Genomic DNA, 18667 nt, shown 5'->3' with positions numbered 1-18667 from the left:
GTACATGTGTGTCTATGGATTTGCATATGCAGGAGCATGCCTGTGTATCTGCAGAAGTGCCTGCATTTGCAAATAATGCATGCATATGCATGTATGTATGTGTACACATTTGTATATGAGCAGCAGTATTTGCATATGTATTTGTAAGTGTACGAGGTAAGGTTAAATGTACTTGCATATCTGTGAATATGCATATATATAAGTGTATGTATTTGCATATGAGCATAGGCATTTGCATATGTATTTGTAAGTGTGTGAGGTGAAATGTATTTGCATGTTCATGCATATGCATGTACATAAGTATACATATTTGTATATGAGCAGAGGTATTTGCATATGTATTTGTAAGTGGGGTATGGTAAAGGAATTTGCATATTCATGCATATGCATGTGTGTACGTACTGTAACTGTGAGCAGCGGTATTTGCATATGCGTAAGTGTTCAGTTAACCACCCATTTGCATATGTTTACGGATAATGCATCTATACATGTATTTCCATTTGTATACTCATTTCCATAGGCTCTGGTATTTGCATATATATTTGCATTTGCAAATTGTTTGGCATGTGAATGATTTTCTGCACATGTGCATATATATTCGTGTATGCATACGTGCATACCTGTCTCTATGCATCTGCAGGTGTGTACACATTTATGTGTGTGTTATATGTAGATATACGGATGTACAGATAAGCACACATATGAGTCTTTGCATGTGTGTGAGTCTGGATTTCTACATGTAACCCTCTGCACGTGCACTTGTGTGTGCATAAGTGTACGTGTGGACACTTCTCCCGGCTGGACTGTGAGCTCTCTCCCTGGACACGCAGGCCACCGTGCATGCCCCACCACACCCAGCTCCCCGGCAGGACCCACCTTGGGTTTCACGACCCCACATCCCTGGTCCCAGTGCTGCTTTCCCACTGTTGAAGTTCTTGAGGCAAAAAAAAAAGAAAAAAGAAACAAACCCATGTGATTCAGGCTGTGGCTTTAACAGTGGCGGCAACGCGCTCTGGGTGCAGCAACGGGGTAGATAAACACTTAAAAATAAATCTGGACAACAGCTGATGGGTGCTTTCATGGACTGTGATGGAAGACGGGGCTCCAGACGTATAAACAAGAGGACAGGTCAATTCAGGTGTGGGCTTCAGACCTGCACCCGCTTTCTGGCCGGGCCAAGTGCGTCTGACCGCCTCCCTCCACACCCAGGTGTCTCAGACACCTTCCCTGATACGGGAACGCCATCCCTTGAGCTCACTGCTGTAAAACACCACGAGTGGGGACCCGCCCAGGGGGAACCCACAGACAGGGGCCAGCCAGCTACACGTCTCTCCTGCGTTCCACAGAACGTGTGTTTAAACATTCCTGCAGCCAGGAACACCAGACGCACAAAGTGCTCCCTGACAGCGTGCTGGGTGCTCCTGAGGAGTCATCCAAAAGCCATGCGGGGATCAGCTGTCACGCGGACATAAAGTTTGGCGTTTATGGCAAATGCAAATGCCTCTCTCGTCACGTCATTTCCCTGACTGAGTGGGATGAGGCCACACACATACACTCAGTCCGCTAACGTGCTGTAAATCCTAGTCAGGGAGCCCTCAGCCCGCACAGACTAGTACGTAAGGACACATGGCTTATGTGAGGCCGGCCGAAAGGGAGGGGGACCTCCAGGCGGCTGCAGACCAAGCCCGCACACTGGACACTCGTGCTTCCAGGAGAGGGAGTCTCCATCGCATTCCCGTGAGATTTGCTCTCGTGAGTAGAAGGCAGTGGCGGTGACAATATCCTACAAATGCCAAGGGCCTGCTCAGACAAGACCATGCAGCTCCTGGTGTCCAGAATTCTGTCTCTGGGCAGACCCCATGCTGCTTGAGAAGACTGGCAGCGCTAAGACTGCTATTTGGGACAGACCACATGTAGGCGATCTGGTCGACCGTCCTAGCTGAGCCCATCCAGCGGGCACTACTACCATGTTCCCAGCATAGCAGGACGCCATCCTGGACATACATCCCCTGGTGGGCCCATCAGATCATGGAGGCCCCAGAGCTACGCCTGTCCCAACTGCAAGGAAAAGGAAATGGTGATTCCCACAGTGGCACTATTTACAACAGCTAAGACATGGAAGCAGCCTAAATGTCCATCGGCAGATGACTGGATAAAGAAAACGTCGTGCATTTATACAGTGGAATACTACACAGCCATGAAAAAGAATGAAATAACGCCATTTGCAGCAACAGGGATGGACTTGGAGGGGGTTATTATGCTGTGAAATAAGTCAGAAAGAGAAAGACAAAGGCTGTGTGGTATCACTTACATGTGGAATCTAAAAAAATAGAACTAACTAGTGAATATAACATAAGCAGACTCACAGGTGCAGAGAACAAGCTCATGGTGACCAGTGGGGAGGGCAGGGTAGAGGGCAGGATAGGGGGAGGAGAGTCAGAGGAATGAACTACCATGTATAAAATAAATAAGCTACAAGGATACATTGTACATGGACTGTAACCTTTAAAACCTGTGAGTCACCATACTGTGCACCTGTAATTTACATACTATTAGTGTACACCAACTATACTTCAATTTAAAAAAAAATACATTTTAACAAAAGGAAATGGTTCTTTCAATGCACTAGGATTGGGGGTAGTCAGTGAGACGGCTGTAGTCGCTGAATGATGAATTCCAGGCTCGAGAGCTCTGTCTCAGGGCACCAGCCAGCAGGTACCAGGCACACCCTTCTGAGCATCAAAACCCAGTGGAAAACAGCCCACGTCATGGAGTTGGGGGCATTGGAAGGGGACGTGGGGTCAACAGGGACTGGGAGGTGGGCGGAAGATACAGCTCAGGGGTAGCGCGTGTCCTTAGCAGGCATAACATCCTGGGTTCAATCCTCAGTACCTCCACTGAATAAATAAATAAACCTAATTACCTCCCTCCTCATCAAAAAATAAAATATTAAAAAAAATTTAAAGAATTTATTAAAAAAGAAAAAAAAAACAGGGACTGTGGCTAGAACTTTGGGGATGTTAACTTGCAGAAAATTCCTGGGGCTTCAGACAGGTTCCTTAAAGAAACTGTTACAGAAGAAAGCTGTCGATGGTGACCCCATCCTCAAGATGGCCTTTGACCCCTGGAAGGTTGACGCAGAGAAAAAAGCCAGGGGAGTGGGGTCAGCCCGACCTTGGAGCAGCTGCACCGATGCTGGACTCTACACTCCCACCCCGGGGCACCCCGGCCGGACCCCTCCATGTTCATTTTTTTTTGTCTGGGGCACCAGTGGTCACTTTAACAGTGACCCCTGCTGAGGGACAGTGATGGCCGCATCTCCTCGAGCAGGGACACTCTGTATTCACTCCATCCCCATATGAGGCACTTCCTGGTGACACGGAACCGGACGAGTTAACGTGGAGCAGCTGCAGGGCCCGGGGGACATGCCAGCACGGATCCTCATTGGACAGGAGCTCTGCTGACAGATGAGAGCGGAAACTCGCGGTCTCGGCCAAGGGTGAATTCAAGGTCACTCGGGAAATCATGCTGGGGCATCCGAGCAGACTCTGCGTAAACAGCGTCCTCGGGGAGAACATATTTCTGCAGCCGCGGGAAAAACGTCTCTGCCCTGAATACAGCTCGACCTCCCACCCCCACCCCCGAGCTCCAGCCCATCCACAGGGCTCACTGTGCGGAGCAGCGGCCTGGGGGCTGCAGCCTTGGGGAGGCTGGACCCAACACTCCGGGCTCCCTGCCCAGGACGAACCCATGGTCAAGTGAGATGCTGGGAATAATCAGGTTCATTTCTGCTTTTAAAGCAAAATGTCGTGGCGACCTCCTGGGGTATCATGTCCCACCCCGGCGATAATCCTTGCTGAACGTCTGGTGTGTGCTGAGGGAGAGAAGCTGGCGGTGAACCCACGCAGCTGTGTCTGTGGGTTTTAAACGGATAAACGGGTATTGCTGTCAGGTCAGTGCTCCACACGGTGGTTCTTGGTTAGTGAGTGTCTGAGATCTTAACCCCAACTCTGCCAACCAAGACGTGGGAGAAGGAGCAGTAAAAACAGCTGCTCATTCCCCAGGGCTCCCGTTTATAACAACCCGTTCCCCAGAGCAATGCCACTTACAAGAGTCAAGAGGTGGAAGCAAACAATGTCCACTAACAGATAAATGGATAAAGAACATACAATATTCCATTGTATATATATTCCACAATGGAATACTACTCAGCCATAAACAAAAATGAAGTCACGCCATTTGCAGCAACATGGATGGACCTGGAGATCGTCATTCTAAGTGAAGTAAGTCAGACAGAGAAAGACAAATATCACAGGGTATCACTTACATGTGGAATCTAAAAAAAAAAGAATTTATTTACAAAACAGAAACAGACTCACAGACATAGAAAACAAACTTACGGTTACCGGGGGGCAGTGGGGTGGGAAGGGATAAACTGGTAGTTTGAGATGTGCTCATATTAACTACTATATATAAAATGGATAAACAACAAATTCATACTATAAAGCACAGGGAACTATATTCCGTATCTTGTAGTAACTTATGGTGAAAAGGAACATGAAAAGGGATATATGCATGTTCCTGTATGACTGAAGCATTGTGCCGTACACCCGAAATTTACCCAACATTGTAAACTAACTATACTTCAATAAAAATTTTTTTTTTTAAAAAAAAAGAGCAAAGACGTGTCCAAAATAATTCTTAGGTCAATGGAGAAAGTGTTGGGGGGAGCATCACGTCGATGGATCCAGGAGTCACAAGCGACCTCCGTTTTTCCAACATTGTCATCTCACTGTCACCATGGAGGGCAGACCCGCCTGGCCCGCCGCACGCTCCACGGCAGACAGGGACCATTTACTGAGTGTGATTCTGCAGCGAGCAACTATCCTCGGCTGGAAAGCCCACCCGCTTGGGGACCCGCCATATGCAAAAGCCAGCTCCACACTTTGAAAATGAGTTTCTGGGTCAAATGCTTCCGAAGCCTCTGGGGAAGTCAGAAAACCACTGTGCTTCTTGACTCACATTCCTGGAGGCCCATGATGGATGTTTGGAGGAACAGAGGAGGCAGGGTGGGCACCCTTTCCTAGTCTGAGGACAGTCACGGACTCGGAGTTCGCCGCGCCCCCTCCCCCCGTGCCGACAGCGTCCGCACCACCAAAGGAGCATCCGACTGCCTTCTGTTCCAAGAGGCAGGAGCGCGGGGAAACCCAGAGGAGGCCGGTTCCATCTGAGAGACAGCCAGCGCGGGAGAGGAACAGACGGCGCCGAGGCGGAGCGCCCCCCCCCCCGACACACACACTCACACACACACTCAGATCCAGCGCTCCCCCCAGGAAGGCGGGCACGCTGAGTCACCCGCTTCCCGGCGCGCACATCAGACGCCTCGCTTCATGCAGCGAACGCCAAGCGCAGAAATAAGAGGGCTGCTCAGGCGTCAGTCCACCAAGAGGCGGGCCCCAGTCACTCCTTCCCCCGCTGCCCCACCGTCCTCCGTCGCTGGAAACGCCACCGCCGGCCACTCCCGGGAAGAAACGCACTGAGGGGTGCCGGTCTGTTCGGACCGCCGAGCTGATTTATGGAATTGAATAAATGAATGAACGAATGAATGAATGAGTGGAGAATTGTGCCAAAAACTCAGTTTGCGTGTATCCGGCCAGGCGAGCATCTTCGCTACTTTTCAGGCTTAACACTGACGTATTTATTTGCGGGGAGGAAACATCATTTTTAGAGATTCTTCATCTTGGGCCGTGCATCCGCCAGAGTTATGGGAGGTCTCCTGCAAGGATGAGCTGTAAATCCTGAGCAGTGCTTACAAACCTACCCACGCTCAGGCAGCAGGATGGGGAGCCAGATAAATAAAATAAATTGCAATGTGACTGAATGGTAAATATTGACCAGCTCTGTGGGAGGGAGAGCCACAGATCTTTCTCGGGTCTCATAAATCATCAGGCTTCACGCAAGAGCTCCCTACTGCCAGAGAGAGGCAGTCTGGGTCTGTCCCTGTCACGCTGGCAAATGCAAAAAAGACTCCAGATCTGCAACGCTTCAGCTTTGCAAAATCTTGATCGCTCGCTTTTTAAAAAATGCAAAGCAGAAGCGGAGGCTTCCCTGGAAACGTTCCCTGCTTCCCCCGGGAGACGTGCTGCCCGGGCTGGGTTCAGAGGCGTTGGTGGGAGGAGGCGATACTGCAGAGGAGGGTTCCGGGAACATAGTTTTGGGAAATTCTGCAGACCCTCCAGGACACTAACAACATCATCACTAGAGTCCCTCTCTGAGAAGTCCCTGAATTGGGGAACCCGTGTGCACCTGCTGACTCGGGGGACCCTCAGGGTATTTGACTCGAGAACTGTCATTTGCACACAGCAAGGTTGAGACAAATGTGAAATTTCCTGACTTTCGAAACCAACTAAGTCTGTCCCGAGCCCCCAGCCCACTGGGCGGGTGATAAATCCATTCTCAGTCTTGACTGCACCCTCAGGGCTCCCCCCACCCCGGGAGGCATTCACCCCTGAAGACAGCCACCCATCCTGGGTACCACGGGATGGCCCCTTCCCGAGCCCCTTCCAACAGCTCCGTGGTTTTGCTGCACCTCAAGGGACACAGAGGCTGTGGCCGAAAGGGGACTCTTTCTTGTCCAAGGGTGCGTCCATCAGCCCGCCTGCCCGGGACTCCCGGACACGGTGTTGGGAGGAGCACAGGCTGGGAGATTCCACGCGTGGGTCTTCCCCGCATCGTGCACGACCGTGTGTCACAGGGCAGGTGGCCCTGTCTATGGTGGAGGGGGTGGGGTGGCATTTCACAGATTTCCCAAATCTATGAATAGTTGATTAATGTTTGTCTCCTTGGCGATAGAATGACCGACATGAGGTCAAGGGCTCTTGCTAATCACTGTATTTTTCCTGCCTCTGAATTACCAAGCACACAAAGGTGGGCGTGATGGGCTGAATATGACCCCCCACCCAAAGACGTCCACGGCCTGATCCCCGTGTAGTGGACAGAATAATGTCCCCAAAGGTGTCCAGGTCCTGACCCCCGTGTGGTGGACAGAATAATGTCCCCAAGGAGGTCCACTTCCTGACCCCCATGTGGTGGACAGAATAATGTCCCCTAAGACGTCCACTTCATGATCCCCGTGTGGCAGACAGAATAATGTCCCCAAGGATGTCCACGTCCTGATCCCCTTGTGGTGGACAGAATAATGTCCCCTAAGACGTCCACTTCCTGATTCCCGTGTGGCAGACAGAATAATGTCCCCAAAGAGGTCCACTTCCTGATCCCCGTGTGGTGGACAGAATAATGTCCCCAAGGATGTCCAGGTCCTGATCCCCGTGTGGTGGACAGAATAATGTCCCCAAAGATGTCCACGTGCTGATCCCTGTGTGGCGGACAGAATAATGTCCCCAAAGATGTCCACTTCCTGACCCCCGTGTGGCAGACAGAATAATGTCCCCTAAAACGTCCACTTCCTGATTCCCATGTGGCAGACAGAATAATGTCCCCAAAGGTGTCCAGGTCCTGATCCCCGTGTGGTGGACAGAATAATGTCCCCAAGGATGTCCACTTCCTGATCCCCGTGTGGTGGACAGAATAATGTCCCCAAGGACGTCCAGCTCCTGATCCCTGTGTGGCGGACAGAATAATGTCCCCAAAGATGTCCACTTCCTGACCCCCGTGTGGCAGACAGAATAATGTCCCCTAAAACGTCCACTTCCTGATTCCCGTGTGGCAGACAGAATAATGTCCCCAAAGGTGTCCAGGTCCTGATCCCCGTGTGGTGGACAGAATAATGTCCCCAAGGATGTCCACTTCCTGATCCCCGTGTGGTGGACAGAATAATGTCCCCAAGGACGTCCAGCTCCTGATCCCTGTGTGGTGGACAGAATGGTGTCCCCAAGGATGTCCACTTCCTGACCCCCGTGTGGTGGACATGATTTAATCTCTGGAACCCGTGAATATGCTACCTGACGTAGCAAAGGGGACTTTGCAGATGTGATGAAATGAAGCATCTCGCCGTGGGGCGCTTACCCTGAGTGAGCGCAGCACAACGACACGGTCGTTATCAGAGAGGCAGGAGGGTCAGAGGCAGAGCAGAGAGACGGGATGGCGGCAGGACAGGTCGGAGGGACAGAGGGGTCTGATGACGCAGGAAGCTGCCCCGAGCTTCGGGATTCGCACAGCCAGGGAGCGGTTTCTCCCCAGGAGCCAGTGTCCCTCGGGGGGACTCAGAAACTCCACACCAGCCCCGCCGGCCGGAGGCGCGTCGGGGGCACTGAGAAGGGACAGGTGCTGAGCTCAGAGGAAGGGTCTGACGGACGGGCCGAGTCTGGGCTGAAGCTCAGCCCACATGTGGCTGAGAGTCTCTGCAGAGAGAATACGGAGGGCGTGGAAGGACGGCCCAGCGCCAAGCGTCCCGAGGTCCAAACGCAACTGTGTCCCGGTTTCCAGAGAAACATAACCTTTCTGAGAGCCGGGCGTGCCTGGCTGAAGACTCTGCAGAGAAACGGAGCACGGGGCCACCGCCGGATGACCGGAGCCGTCCCAGGACTCGGGGGGCGCCCCGACCCGCCCGCCAGTGGGGCCCAGCTTCACAGACGCACCTCCGGCCCGGGGCAGGGGACGCTCTCCCAGAGACCAGCGGCGACTTGGCAGCCATCATTCTTCTACTTCTTGGCGGGTGGGAAACCCTACAGAAAGGCTGCGGGAGGCGGCGGGAAAGGCCCCCAGCGGACGGCCAGCTGTGTGCGTGTCCACGTCTGTAAAACCTCAGGAACCCCGCGTGGGGCCAGGACACCGTCCGGGCAGCGCCCCGGCCCGACGGCGCTCGGGTGAAGGGCTCCCGGTCCCTAATGACGGAGTAGCGTCCAACTGATGAGGAACTCAGACGTGCGGCTGGACAGCTCTGCACGGCACCTCAGTCCATGTGTAAATCCATTCTTTTCCATTAAAGGTTATTACAAGAAATTGAATGGTTCCCTGTGCTGCACAGTAGGACCTTGCTGTTTATGAGTTTTATATACAGGAGTGTGTCCCTGCACGTCTTGAATTTATCCCTCCACCCCCGCCTCCCCCTTGGTAATGACAATTTGCAGTAAAGTTGACTTACAATATTGTTAGTTTCGGGTGTAAAGGAAACTGATTCAGGCACATGTATATATTCTTTTTCATTACAGCTTATTACAAGCTATTGAATAGAGTTCCCCGTGCTCTACGGTACGTCTTTGTTGTTTATTTTATGTACAGTAGTGTGTTATCAGCCAACCCCAAACTCCTAACGGATCCTAATTTATGAAGTGGAGGGCACAGGAAATCACACATTTCTGAAAGTAAGTTTCAGGCATAACCATCTGCGGGAAACTCGAAAAATATCAATCAAGCACCAGGGAGAGGAAAGAGAAATTAAAGTCTTCCCACAAGAGCCGCCGGTGTGAATCACACGCCGTGTTTCTCCCGGGCTAAGCAGAGGGGAACCGTGTTCGCGGGTAGCTCTCTCCAAGACACACACACACACATCAACACCGCACGTGCATACGTGTAACGCTGGACGCACACTCTATGCACAGTTCTATACCCATGTCTTTCCCTTCCGTGAGAATTCCCAATGGAACGAGTGGACTGAACAGAGGTATCTCTCGGACCACAACCCTGCCCGCCAACCGCATTCATACGATGGGGAAAAAGAGAACAGCAAGACAGAGAGAGAGGAGGAGAAATGACACACCCCAGGCGCTGGGAGCCAGAATCAGACGGACAAGCATCAGACTCAGGACGAAGAAGGGTGCACCCTTCCTTCAGGTATGCCCACAACCTAACCCTCCCCGGCACCGTGACTACGGTACCTCCGATGGCAAAGGGGACTCTGGAGGAGGGCTTGATTAAGGATCCTCAGATGTGAAACTTCAGGGGGAGGGTGTAGCTCAGTGGTGCAGCGCATGCTTAGCATGCACGAGGTCCCGGGTTCAATCCCCAGGACCTCCTCTAAAAAATAAATACACCTAATTAACTCCTCCCCCTTCCAAAAAAAAAAAAATTCCTAGGTGCAAAAATTATCCTGGATTATCCACGTGGAGGCTCAGTGTAATCTCAAGGGTCCTATGGTAACATTTTCTCTGCCACCCGAGCTACGAATAATTTGACAAATGTCTGCTCTATTTGGTAAGAAGCGTAGTGGTTGTAGCTCATTGTTTGATTTACGTCTATCCGTCTGACTGCATCCATTTAACTATTTACCTCCTTTATGGACGGGGTCTCCAAGTCTGAAGGCGATGTCTTAATTCCACCGATACAAATGTGTTTCGGCACATTTACGAGAGGTTTGGTTCTGTGTTTAACATCTGAACGTCTTAAAAAAAAAATCTGAACGTGTTAATCCTTTCTTTGTAGGGTCGGGATGGACTTTTATGAAATAAGTGGACCACAGCAGAGGAAGAGACGGGTGGGGGACGGGGCACCAAGGTGACGAAGGAGACATGTGTCCGATGCTCTGAAAAGCTCCATGGGCTAAAGCAGGGCTGTGGGTGGTTCGTGCTGATCATGGGTTGAAGGCAAGGGAAGGGGACGCCACGCGGGCCTTTGAAGAGTGCTGGCTGCAGGGATGCAACGAAGACAGTTGGGTGTGAGGGTCTGGAGCCCAAACATCGACACTCACGGAAACACACGGAGGATTTAGTAAAATGACACTTGGGAAAACGCCCAGCCCTTCCCACGTTCCTGATACACCTTGGCCCAAGTGGATCTGTCAAAGTATCACCGCCACACGGCCCATCATCACGTTTTTCCATCATTTCAAAGCAACGTCCTACAACTGAGCGCGCTCATAAAAGCCACGCGCACCATTGGAACGAAGCAGCGGCAACAAGTGGCAGATACGTCCACGGGTTTCCCTGGGGTCCTGCTTTCCCAAGGGACGGCGCTCGCGCGGCGGCCAGAGCTCACGCCCCGCCCTCGCTGGCCCCTGGGGTTCCCGACACTCACCATTATTGACCAGCACATGGAGGGGGATGTTCTTCATCTTGAACTTCTGGACGAACTGCCGGACAGACCTCATGGACGCCAGGTCGCAATACAAAAACTCCACTGGAAAAAAGACAGAAACGCATGGTTATCTTCCAAAGTACGGCAGAAGCTAAGATGACTCCTGAGCGGGCAGGTTAACTTGCAGCCCTCCTGGGAAGTGGCCCCGGATTAGAAAAAGAGGAGGGTCCACTGCAGGGAACACGTGCTAAGAAGATTGCCCTCAGTGAGTTACGTCTTTAATTATTCCGTCTCTGAGTGTGGGTGGGACCGGTGACGTGTCTCTAGTCAACAGGATGTAGCCAGCATGATGGGATGTCTTCCCGTGATGGGGTTTCCTTCTACAGAAAAGAAAATGGGGCGTCGTTCCTAAGGCAATGGTTCATTACATAAGACTCCCTTCTGTGAGCAAACCAGACAGATTCTCCTGCCACCGCGTGGTGCAACGGCCATGGGGCAAGACCCCGAGGGCAGCTTCTGGGAACAGAGAACAGCCCCCAGGCAAGGGCAACGGGAGTGTCAGAACCTCAGATCTACAACCTCCAGGAACCGACTTCGCTGAACAACCGTGCAAGTCTGGAAGAGGATCCGGAGGTCCAGAGGGGAACCCAGACCACACAACCGTCCTGAGCAGAAGCCTGCTTTCTCGGTCATTCTGCAGCAGTGTGGTCCCTGTGCCGTCTAGGTGGCTCTCATAAAGGACCACCTTGGGTCTTTCCAGCCCCAGCTTTTGGGAACATGCTCATGGGGACGTCTGTGGCCCCAGGACCCTGGACCACAGGACCAGCACCTTCTGCAGCATGTGTCTCAGGGGTGAGACGTGCCTGTGGGTTTTTGCGGTTCGGAGTTTTCTGCAGGACGTTTTAAATGCCACAGCGCCAGAGAGCCAGCAAAAGCGCTCGCTTGGGAAGCTACGTACTTCGGAACACATACGTTAGTGTTCACTCAGAAGGGACATTCTGAGATAATCTTTCCTTTCCAGCATCTTCAGCGTGGAGAGTGGAACCCACGTGCGCCAAGTCACACGGCCACCGAGGACAAGGGCGTGCGCATTTTCAGTATTTTCCCTTAAAAAATTTATTTTTTTCTCATAATTCCTTTCTCCAACGGCGCCAGGCAGGGACAGACTCGGGGAGAGGGGTTTCACCACAGGGAGTTCGGATGTGCCGCTCCAGAAAATGGGGCCACATGGATAGGGATTCCTGACACCCCATTCTAACTTCCCCCCGAAACACTTCCAAGAATGTGAAAAAAGAAAAATAAAAAAAAGTAGAGGAGAACCCACATTATCGCTAATAACTTGAATGCATGGTAAAAGCCTGAGTGGACCCCTACACTCAGCTTCCAGACAGACAGCCCTGTTACTGGATCTCTGGGGAGTCCGAAGATGCCTCTCCTCTGCTCTTTGGGGGAAAAAAAGGAATCAGAAACGACCAGAAGCGTGAGGACTGCTGTTCCACCCTGACATCGCTGGCTTGTGGCACAGCCACTGAGTTTTGTTTCCTTTCTGCCCACTCCTGTCCATCAGGCTCTACTTGCTATGCTCATTCGGGAGCCACCTGGCCCCCCGGCCCCTCGCGTCTGCACCACTGGGAGGAGGGGGGACACACGGAATGCGACCCTGAAGCCAAGCCGTACAGCTGGGGTGGGCAGAGCGTCCCCCTGTAGACTGGAACACTCTGCAGGGCCCTCCCTGAGAACGGAAACGCGGAAGACACACTGCAGAGGGTGGGACCTCGCCCCCCGAAGGAGCCGAGGCACCAGGAATGACCTCGGACAGGACACGGGGAATCACGCGTGCCAGGGCTCACCTAAAACCCAAGTGGGCGCTGCACCTCCCCCAAGAATGAGCACGGTGGGAGGGGCCACGGGTAACGGATACAGCTGGTCGGGGAGGGGGCAGAGCAGGAGAGGGAGACGCAGGGACATTTTTCATTTTACCTCGACTGCCATCCATGACAGCTTCATGTCTATCTGGGTAATTAGAGAAGCAGAAGGTTGAGATGTTTTGAGAGTATTCAACGCACCCCTAGGAGACAAGAAAGAGGACGTGTGTCGTACAGGTGACGGGGGACATGGGAGGTAACCCAGGTGTCCACGGAGCAAGAACAGGAGACCCACGGAGCAGGCAGGGGGCATGGGTTGAAGAGGGGGGAGTGAGCCCTGACTATGTGGTCGTGATACGAATCCAAGATGGTAGCCGCTTAGTGGAAGACCGCACTCAACAGATTTGTTACAAATCTTAGCCATTATATAGATTCAAAAATGTTTTTAAAAGTTTCTCCTGTATCGCACAGGCAACTATGTTCAATATCTTGTAATAACCTTCAATGAGAACGAAGATGAAAATGAATATATGTCTGTACGTGCATGACTGGGACAGTGTGCTGTGCAGCAGAGATGGACACATTGTAACTGACTGCACTGCAGTTTAAACCAAAGTATGAAAAAGGAGAATTCTTCTGTAGGTTCATTGCGGAGTTGTTTTCTTTTTGTTTTTCTGGTGGTGGTGGTGGCAGTGGAATTAGGTTTATTTAATTTATTTTTTTTAAGGGAGGTGCGGGGGACGGAAGCCAGGACCCCATGCACGCCACGCACGCGCTCGACCCCTGAGCCCTGCCCTCCCCCCGCATCACAGAGTTTTGTTTTAAAGTGGGGACTGAACATGAAAAGGCCGCAGAGCGTGAGGCAAACAGGCAAACACAAAGCAGGGCTGGCCGTCTCCAGACACAGGAGGGAGAATTCAGGGCTCCAACAGGACGGGGACAAAGCGGCTCCTTATCTGCGGACCCGACGCTGCGTCACGGGGAAGGCAGCACACGTACGTGCCGTCTTCTCGGAGAAACACGGCGTCGGCCTGGCTTCCCCGGGGCTCCGGGACGGACGGGCACAACCAGCGGTGCTCCACACGGCTTTGAGCATCTGGCCGATCGACGGACAAAACAAAACAAAACAAAACAACAACAACAAAAAAAACCCAAACCACAAAAAACAACAAAAACGCCAGGACCCGGAGAAGGCTGTGAATAAGACGTTCGACAAGGCTGGAAACGCAGATTTCCACACAGGGACGCGTGTACCGCAGGGAGATTTTCTGAATCACAGCCGTGCACTTCCAACTGTATTAACCGTATGCTGAACAGACAACTAAAATATGAACCTCTCGAGGAAATGAATAGTTTCCCAAGAAAAATACTGATTGTTACAACCTAATCAAGGAAATGAGAACTAATCAGAGCCACGACTATGGGACGAATAGAAAAATTAATGAGGAATAATTGCAGAAAAGGCAGGGAGGGGGCTCGACGGGAGACGATCAGATTTGGTCCGACTTTCCAAGAACGGATAAATCCCAACCTACGTTGATTGAGTTTTAAACACCAGCAAGCAGAAAGAGGAAGAAAAATACAACGTGATTTCACTCATATGCAGAATCTAAAAAAATGAAGAAAAAAAAAAGGACAGTATGAACTCATCTACAAAACAGAAAGCAACTCGCGGACGCAGGAAACTATCTTACAGTAACTGGGGAAAGGGGGTGTGAAGGGGTAAATTTGGGAGTTTGAGATTTGCAAATGTTAGCCACTATACGTAAAAATAGATTTAAAAAAAGAACAAGTTTCTTCTGTATATAAAAAAAAAAAACTGGCAAAAAAAAAAAAACAAGGCTGAGTTGATTCTTTTTCTGAAGTTTGCATTTTTGTGATAGAAAAATCTGCAAAGAAATTGCACCAAAAGGGGAAGGGAGGTCACACCCAGGACCACTCAGTGGATCCCAGTAAATCTGCCGTCTCTCCGTCCCCGATGGGAACAGAAATCGCGCCCATGGACGGAGGGGCCGGGGCTCACTTCGTCCTGAACTTGGGGCACCAGAGCTGCCCCGCTCCACACAGCCACACTCTCGGGGGGAGGGCGGCTGCGACACCCCCTCCACACACACTCCTGGTCTCGGAGGCCTGGGCCTGCCTTCCCTTCAGAGAGAGGGACAGAGGCCCCCAATGTGCCGGGACGTGCCCACAGGAGCACAGCGTGGCTGTGACGCCCTGCCTCTCCCATCCTCCTGTATTTCTCTACTGGAAAAATAAAGGTGAAATGGACACACGTCTTGGCTGCTAGAGAGACACGTTCATGTGCGTCGAGACGGGAAATCCTGTTTTCTGTGTATGAAGTAGGTCTGAGCCTGCCCGTGAAGCCAGGTACGGAAGGGGCACGGAGGGAGGTTATCGTGTGTGTGTGTGTGTGTGTGTGTGTGTGTGTGTGTGTGTGTGTGTGTGTGTGACGTAGACAGAGATGCAGAATCAGAGACCTACAGGGAGAGTCAGAGAGAGCAACAGAGACACAAAGAGATACAGAAAATATGAAAACGAATTATGTATGTATGTGCATGACTGGGACACTGTGCTGTGCACCAGAGATGGACACATTGTAACTGACTGCACTTCAATTAAAAAAAAAAGAGAGAGATAGAGAAAGAGACACAGAGAGTCAGAGAGACGGAGACACAAGGGAGAGAACACAGACGGACAGATCCCTGGGCTGGAGGGAGAAAATTGAATAGGGAGGGAGGTCTAGCTCAGGGGTAGAGTCTGTGCTTAGCATGCATGAGGTCCTCGGTTCAATCTCCAGTCCCTCCATTAAAGAAAAAAAAAAAGAGCACACAGTGATTTAACCTAAACTTGAAAGAGAAAACTATTAAGTAACAGAAAAAAAAAAGTATGCAACATTAAAAAAAAAAAAATAAAACGAGGGAGGTGTAGGTCAGGAGTGTAGCACATGCTTAACATGCATGAGGTCCTCGGTTCAATCCTCAGTCCCTCCGTTAAAGAAAAAAAAGTTAAGTAAGTAAACCTAATTACCTCCACCCTGGAAGAAAAAAAAGAAGAACACTGAATAAGCAAGTGCCCATTTCTGTCTTTCATTCTGCTGGTTACGGGCGCCCCTCCACGGCCCCTCGACGGCGGGGATGTGATCCCAGGACGCGTCTTGAGTCAGGGAATAGGAGGCCGTCCTCAGAGACCCTCCTGAGGACGGCTGATCATCAGGACCTGCCATCCACCCGGAATGAACGCACGCAGACTCCATCCCTAAGGCGCCAGCTTCCTCAGGACCGTCTTCCTGGGGAGCCCTGACCCGCAGGCAGCCTCTCTCCCAGGAGGAGGAAAAACAGCAGGTCTGCAGACAGGGCCGTGCGGCTCCCCTTGCTTCTGGGAGCTCTGAGCCCACATTGGGTGGCGGATTCCCGTTTTCCAGGCACTCTCTTCGCCTAGACCGAGCAGACCTCGTACGCCGCAGTTCACGGGACCGCACCTTGCAGGCGCCGTGCATATTTCATTTTTTTTTTTTTTTACCAGCGGAAGGTGTGTGGCCGCCCTGCACTGAGCACGTCTCCTGGGACCGTTTTTTCCCAACAGCATCTGCTCCCTTCGTGTCTCCAGGTCCCACCTGGGTCACGGTCACCATCCTGCAAATATCTTACATCTGGGACGGGGACCTGTGATCAGCGATCTCTCATGTCACTGCTTCACAAAGATTCTGACTGGCTCAAGGCTCACAGCGTGGGAAGCATATGTGAGCAATAAAGTCAATTTAAATCACGTTTTGTGCATTTTTTTTTAAGACCTAAGGCCACTGCACACTTAAGACGGCAGCGCAGTGCGCACAGAACTCTCCCATGTGCGCTGGGAAACCGGGACGTTCATGGGACTTCCTATATGACTGTGACATCTGCTTTCTGGCGGCGGTCTGCAGCAGGACCCAGAATATAATCCAAGTGTGCTCGTAAAGCCAAGTGGACCAGACCACCGTCACCCAGCCTGGACGGCCAGCGTCCCAGGGAGGCCCTGGCCACTTGGTGGCTCTGGGTTGCGTCTGCCTGTCCTCACAGGGGACGTCCGTGGGCACAGCCAGGCGGGAGGTGGGTATCTGGCCTAACCCCCGACCCCCAACACCTGTCTGTCCACGTGCCCAGCCCCACCTGGACCCCCTGGAGATGACCTGCGCTGTTTCATGGTTCACATTTCAACACCCTATCCTCCTTCGGTCGGATGCTCTCCGAGGGCAGCTCGTCCAAGATCCCCTTTTCCTAAGCTGCGGACTGACAAAAATAGAAATAAAAACAAAACGCAGAACTTACAAGCTGAGAATTATGTTTGATCTGGGGCCTTACTGATGGCTAGAGCCTGACCATCGAGAGGACAGCCTCTCAGGGCTCTCTTGTCTTTCCCAAGTAAACCGCGATTTTTGCAGTGAAATGCTCACAGATGGAAAATCAAGCTGAATGTCGATCCTGCCCATTTCATTTCACAATAATCACACTCCTTATTTTTGTTCCATGTCTTTCAATCTCCCGTCCAGTGAAAATAAAGAAGCGTATAATTTGGGGCTTGTTTTTGGTTTAAATTTCATCGCCGAATTAGAGACCCCTGACATAAAGCGCATGGCCGACAGCCACATCCTGAGCCCCTAAGTAAAGAACGTTCTGGCTGCTACCTCAACCTTTAAGGTCACTTCTATTAAAACGCCAGTGTTAGCAAGAGATTTTTCTTCCCCACAATAATAAGAAACCCTAAGATGGTTAAGGTCCTGGATAACAAAATGTTCACCTGTGCAAACATTCCACTGAAATTTTGGGGGACTGGTCCAAAGACATATAAGGGAGGAGCCAGGATATACAGGAGTTTTTGGTGGGGGAAGAAAAAAAACAAACATGTAGTTGAACATCAAAAGATGACTGATAATCACAAAAAGCAGACGTCTCAAGTTACGGGGTTTAGCGCTTCTCTGTGTCTGGGAGGAGGCAAGAGCCTGGGCGCACTGAAATCACGCCTTTGACGTGCACCTGAGCTCCCTGGGGCCCGTGTCCTGTTTTTCTCCATCCTGAGTCCCCTTCAGGGGGCACTGACGGGGGCGGCTGCCATGGCCGAGGGCTCGATGGCCACAGCAGCCTTTGTTTAATGAAGAGGCGGGTCACGTGTTTTGTCCACGTGACCAAAGATGTCTTGGATATCAATGCTGTCTCACAGCAGCCAGCTGCAATTCTGTGTCGCCCTGAGCCTCTTTGAGCAGTAAGTGTGTCCTTTTCAAGGACAGCCCCAGTCCTCAGATGACAGGGTCTCCTCCCTACAGACCGATACTGTCCGGACACTCATGGCCACCTCCAGGGAGCTTCATTTTTGTAGATTTCCTTCTTTTTTTTTTCCTTCAATTTTTTAAAAAATTCAAGTATAGTTGATTTACAATGTTGTGTTAGTTTCTGGTGTCCAGCACAGAGCTTCCATTGTATACAGGTATATATACTGTTTTCCATATTCTTACAGGTATTGATAAGCTATTGAATAGAGTTCTCTGTGCTCTACAGTATAAACTTGTTGTTTATCCATTTTATATATAATAGTTACTTATCCACTAGTCCCAAACTCCTAATTTATCCCTCTCTTACCCTCTTCCCTCTTTGGGAAGTTTGTAAGACAAGGAAACAACCTAAATGTCCATCGACAGATGACTGAATAAGGAAGATGTGGTATATTTATACAGTGGAATACTACTCAGCCATGAAAAAGAGTGAAATAACGCCATTTGCAGCAACATGGATGGACCTGGAGGGTATTATGTTTAGTGAAATAAGTCAGACAGAGAAAGACAAATACTGCATGATCTC

The 18667-nt window shown here is 51.1% G+C and overlaps 1 protein-coding gene across 5 annotated transcripts in view; it reads right to left on the bottom strand.

Annotated features, from left to right (window-relative positions):
• LOC105097381 (dehydrogenase/reductase SDR family member on chromosome X) overlaps window positions 1–18667 on the bottom strand; it is a 225620-nt gene that overhangs the window by 119442 nt on the left and 87511 nt on the right. For all 5 annotated transcript variants that reach the window (XR_010379290.1, XR_010379291.1, XR_010379292.1 and 2 more), the window contains exon 4: window positions 10972–11073. Coding sequence is in view for 1 of the 5 variants with exons in the window: in XM_064482645.1 (XP_064338715.1) it covers window positions 10972–11073 (102 nt within the window). In the remaining 4 variants the exon portion in view is untranslated. The remainder of the gene's footprint in view (window positions 1–10971; window positions 11074–18667) is intronic.

The sequence above is a fragment of the Camelus dromedarius genome, chromosome X, assembly GCF_036321535.1.
Source record: "Camelus dromedarius isolate mCamDro1 chromosome X, mCamDro1.pat, whole genome shotgun sequence".
NCBI classification, from domain to species: domain Eukaryota; kingdom Metazoa; phylum Chordata; class Mammalia; order Artiodactyla; family Camelidae; genus Camelus; species Camelus dromedarius.
The sequence above is the reverse complement of the archived record's forward strand: the minus strand, read 5'-3'. Positions and strand labels throughout refer to the sequence as shown.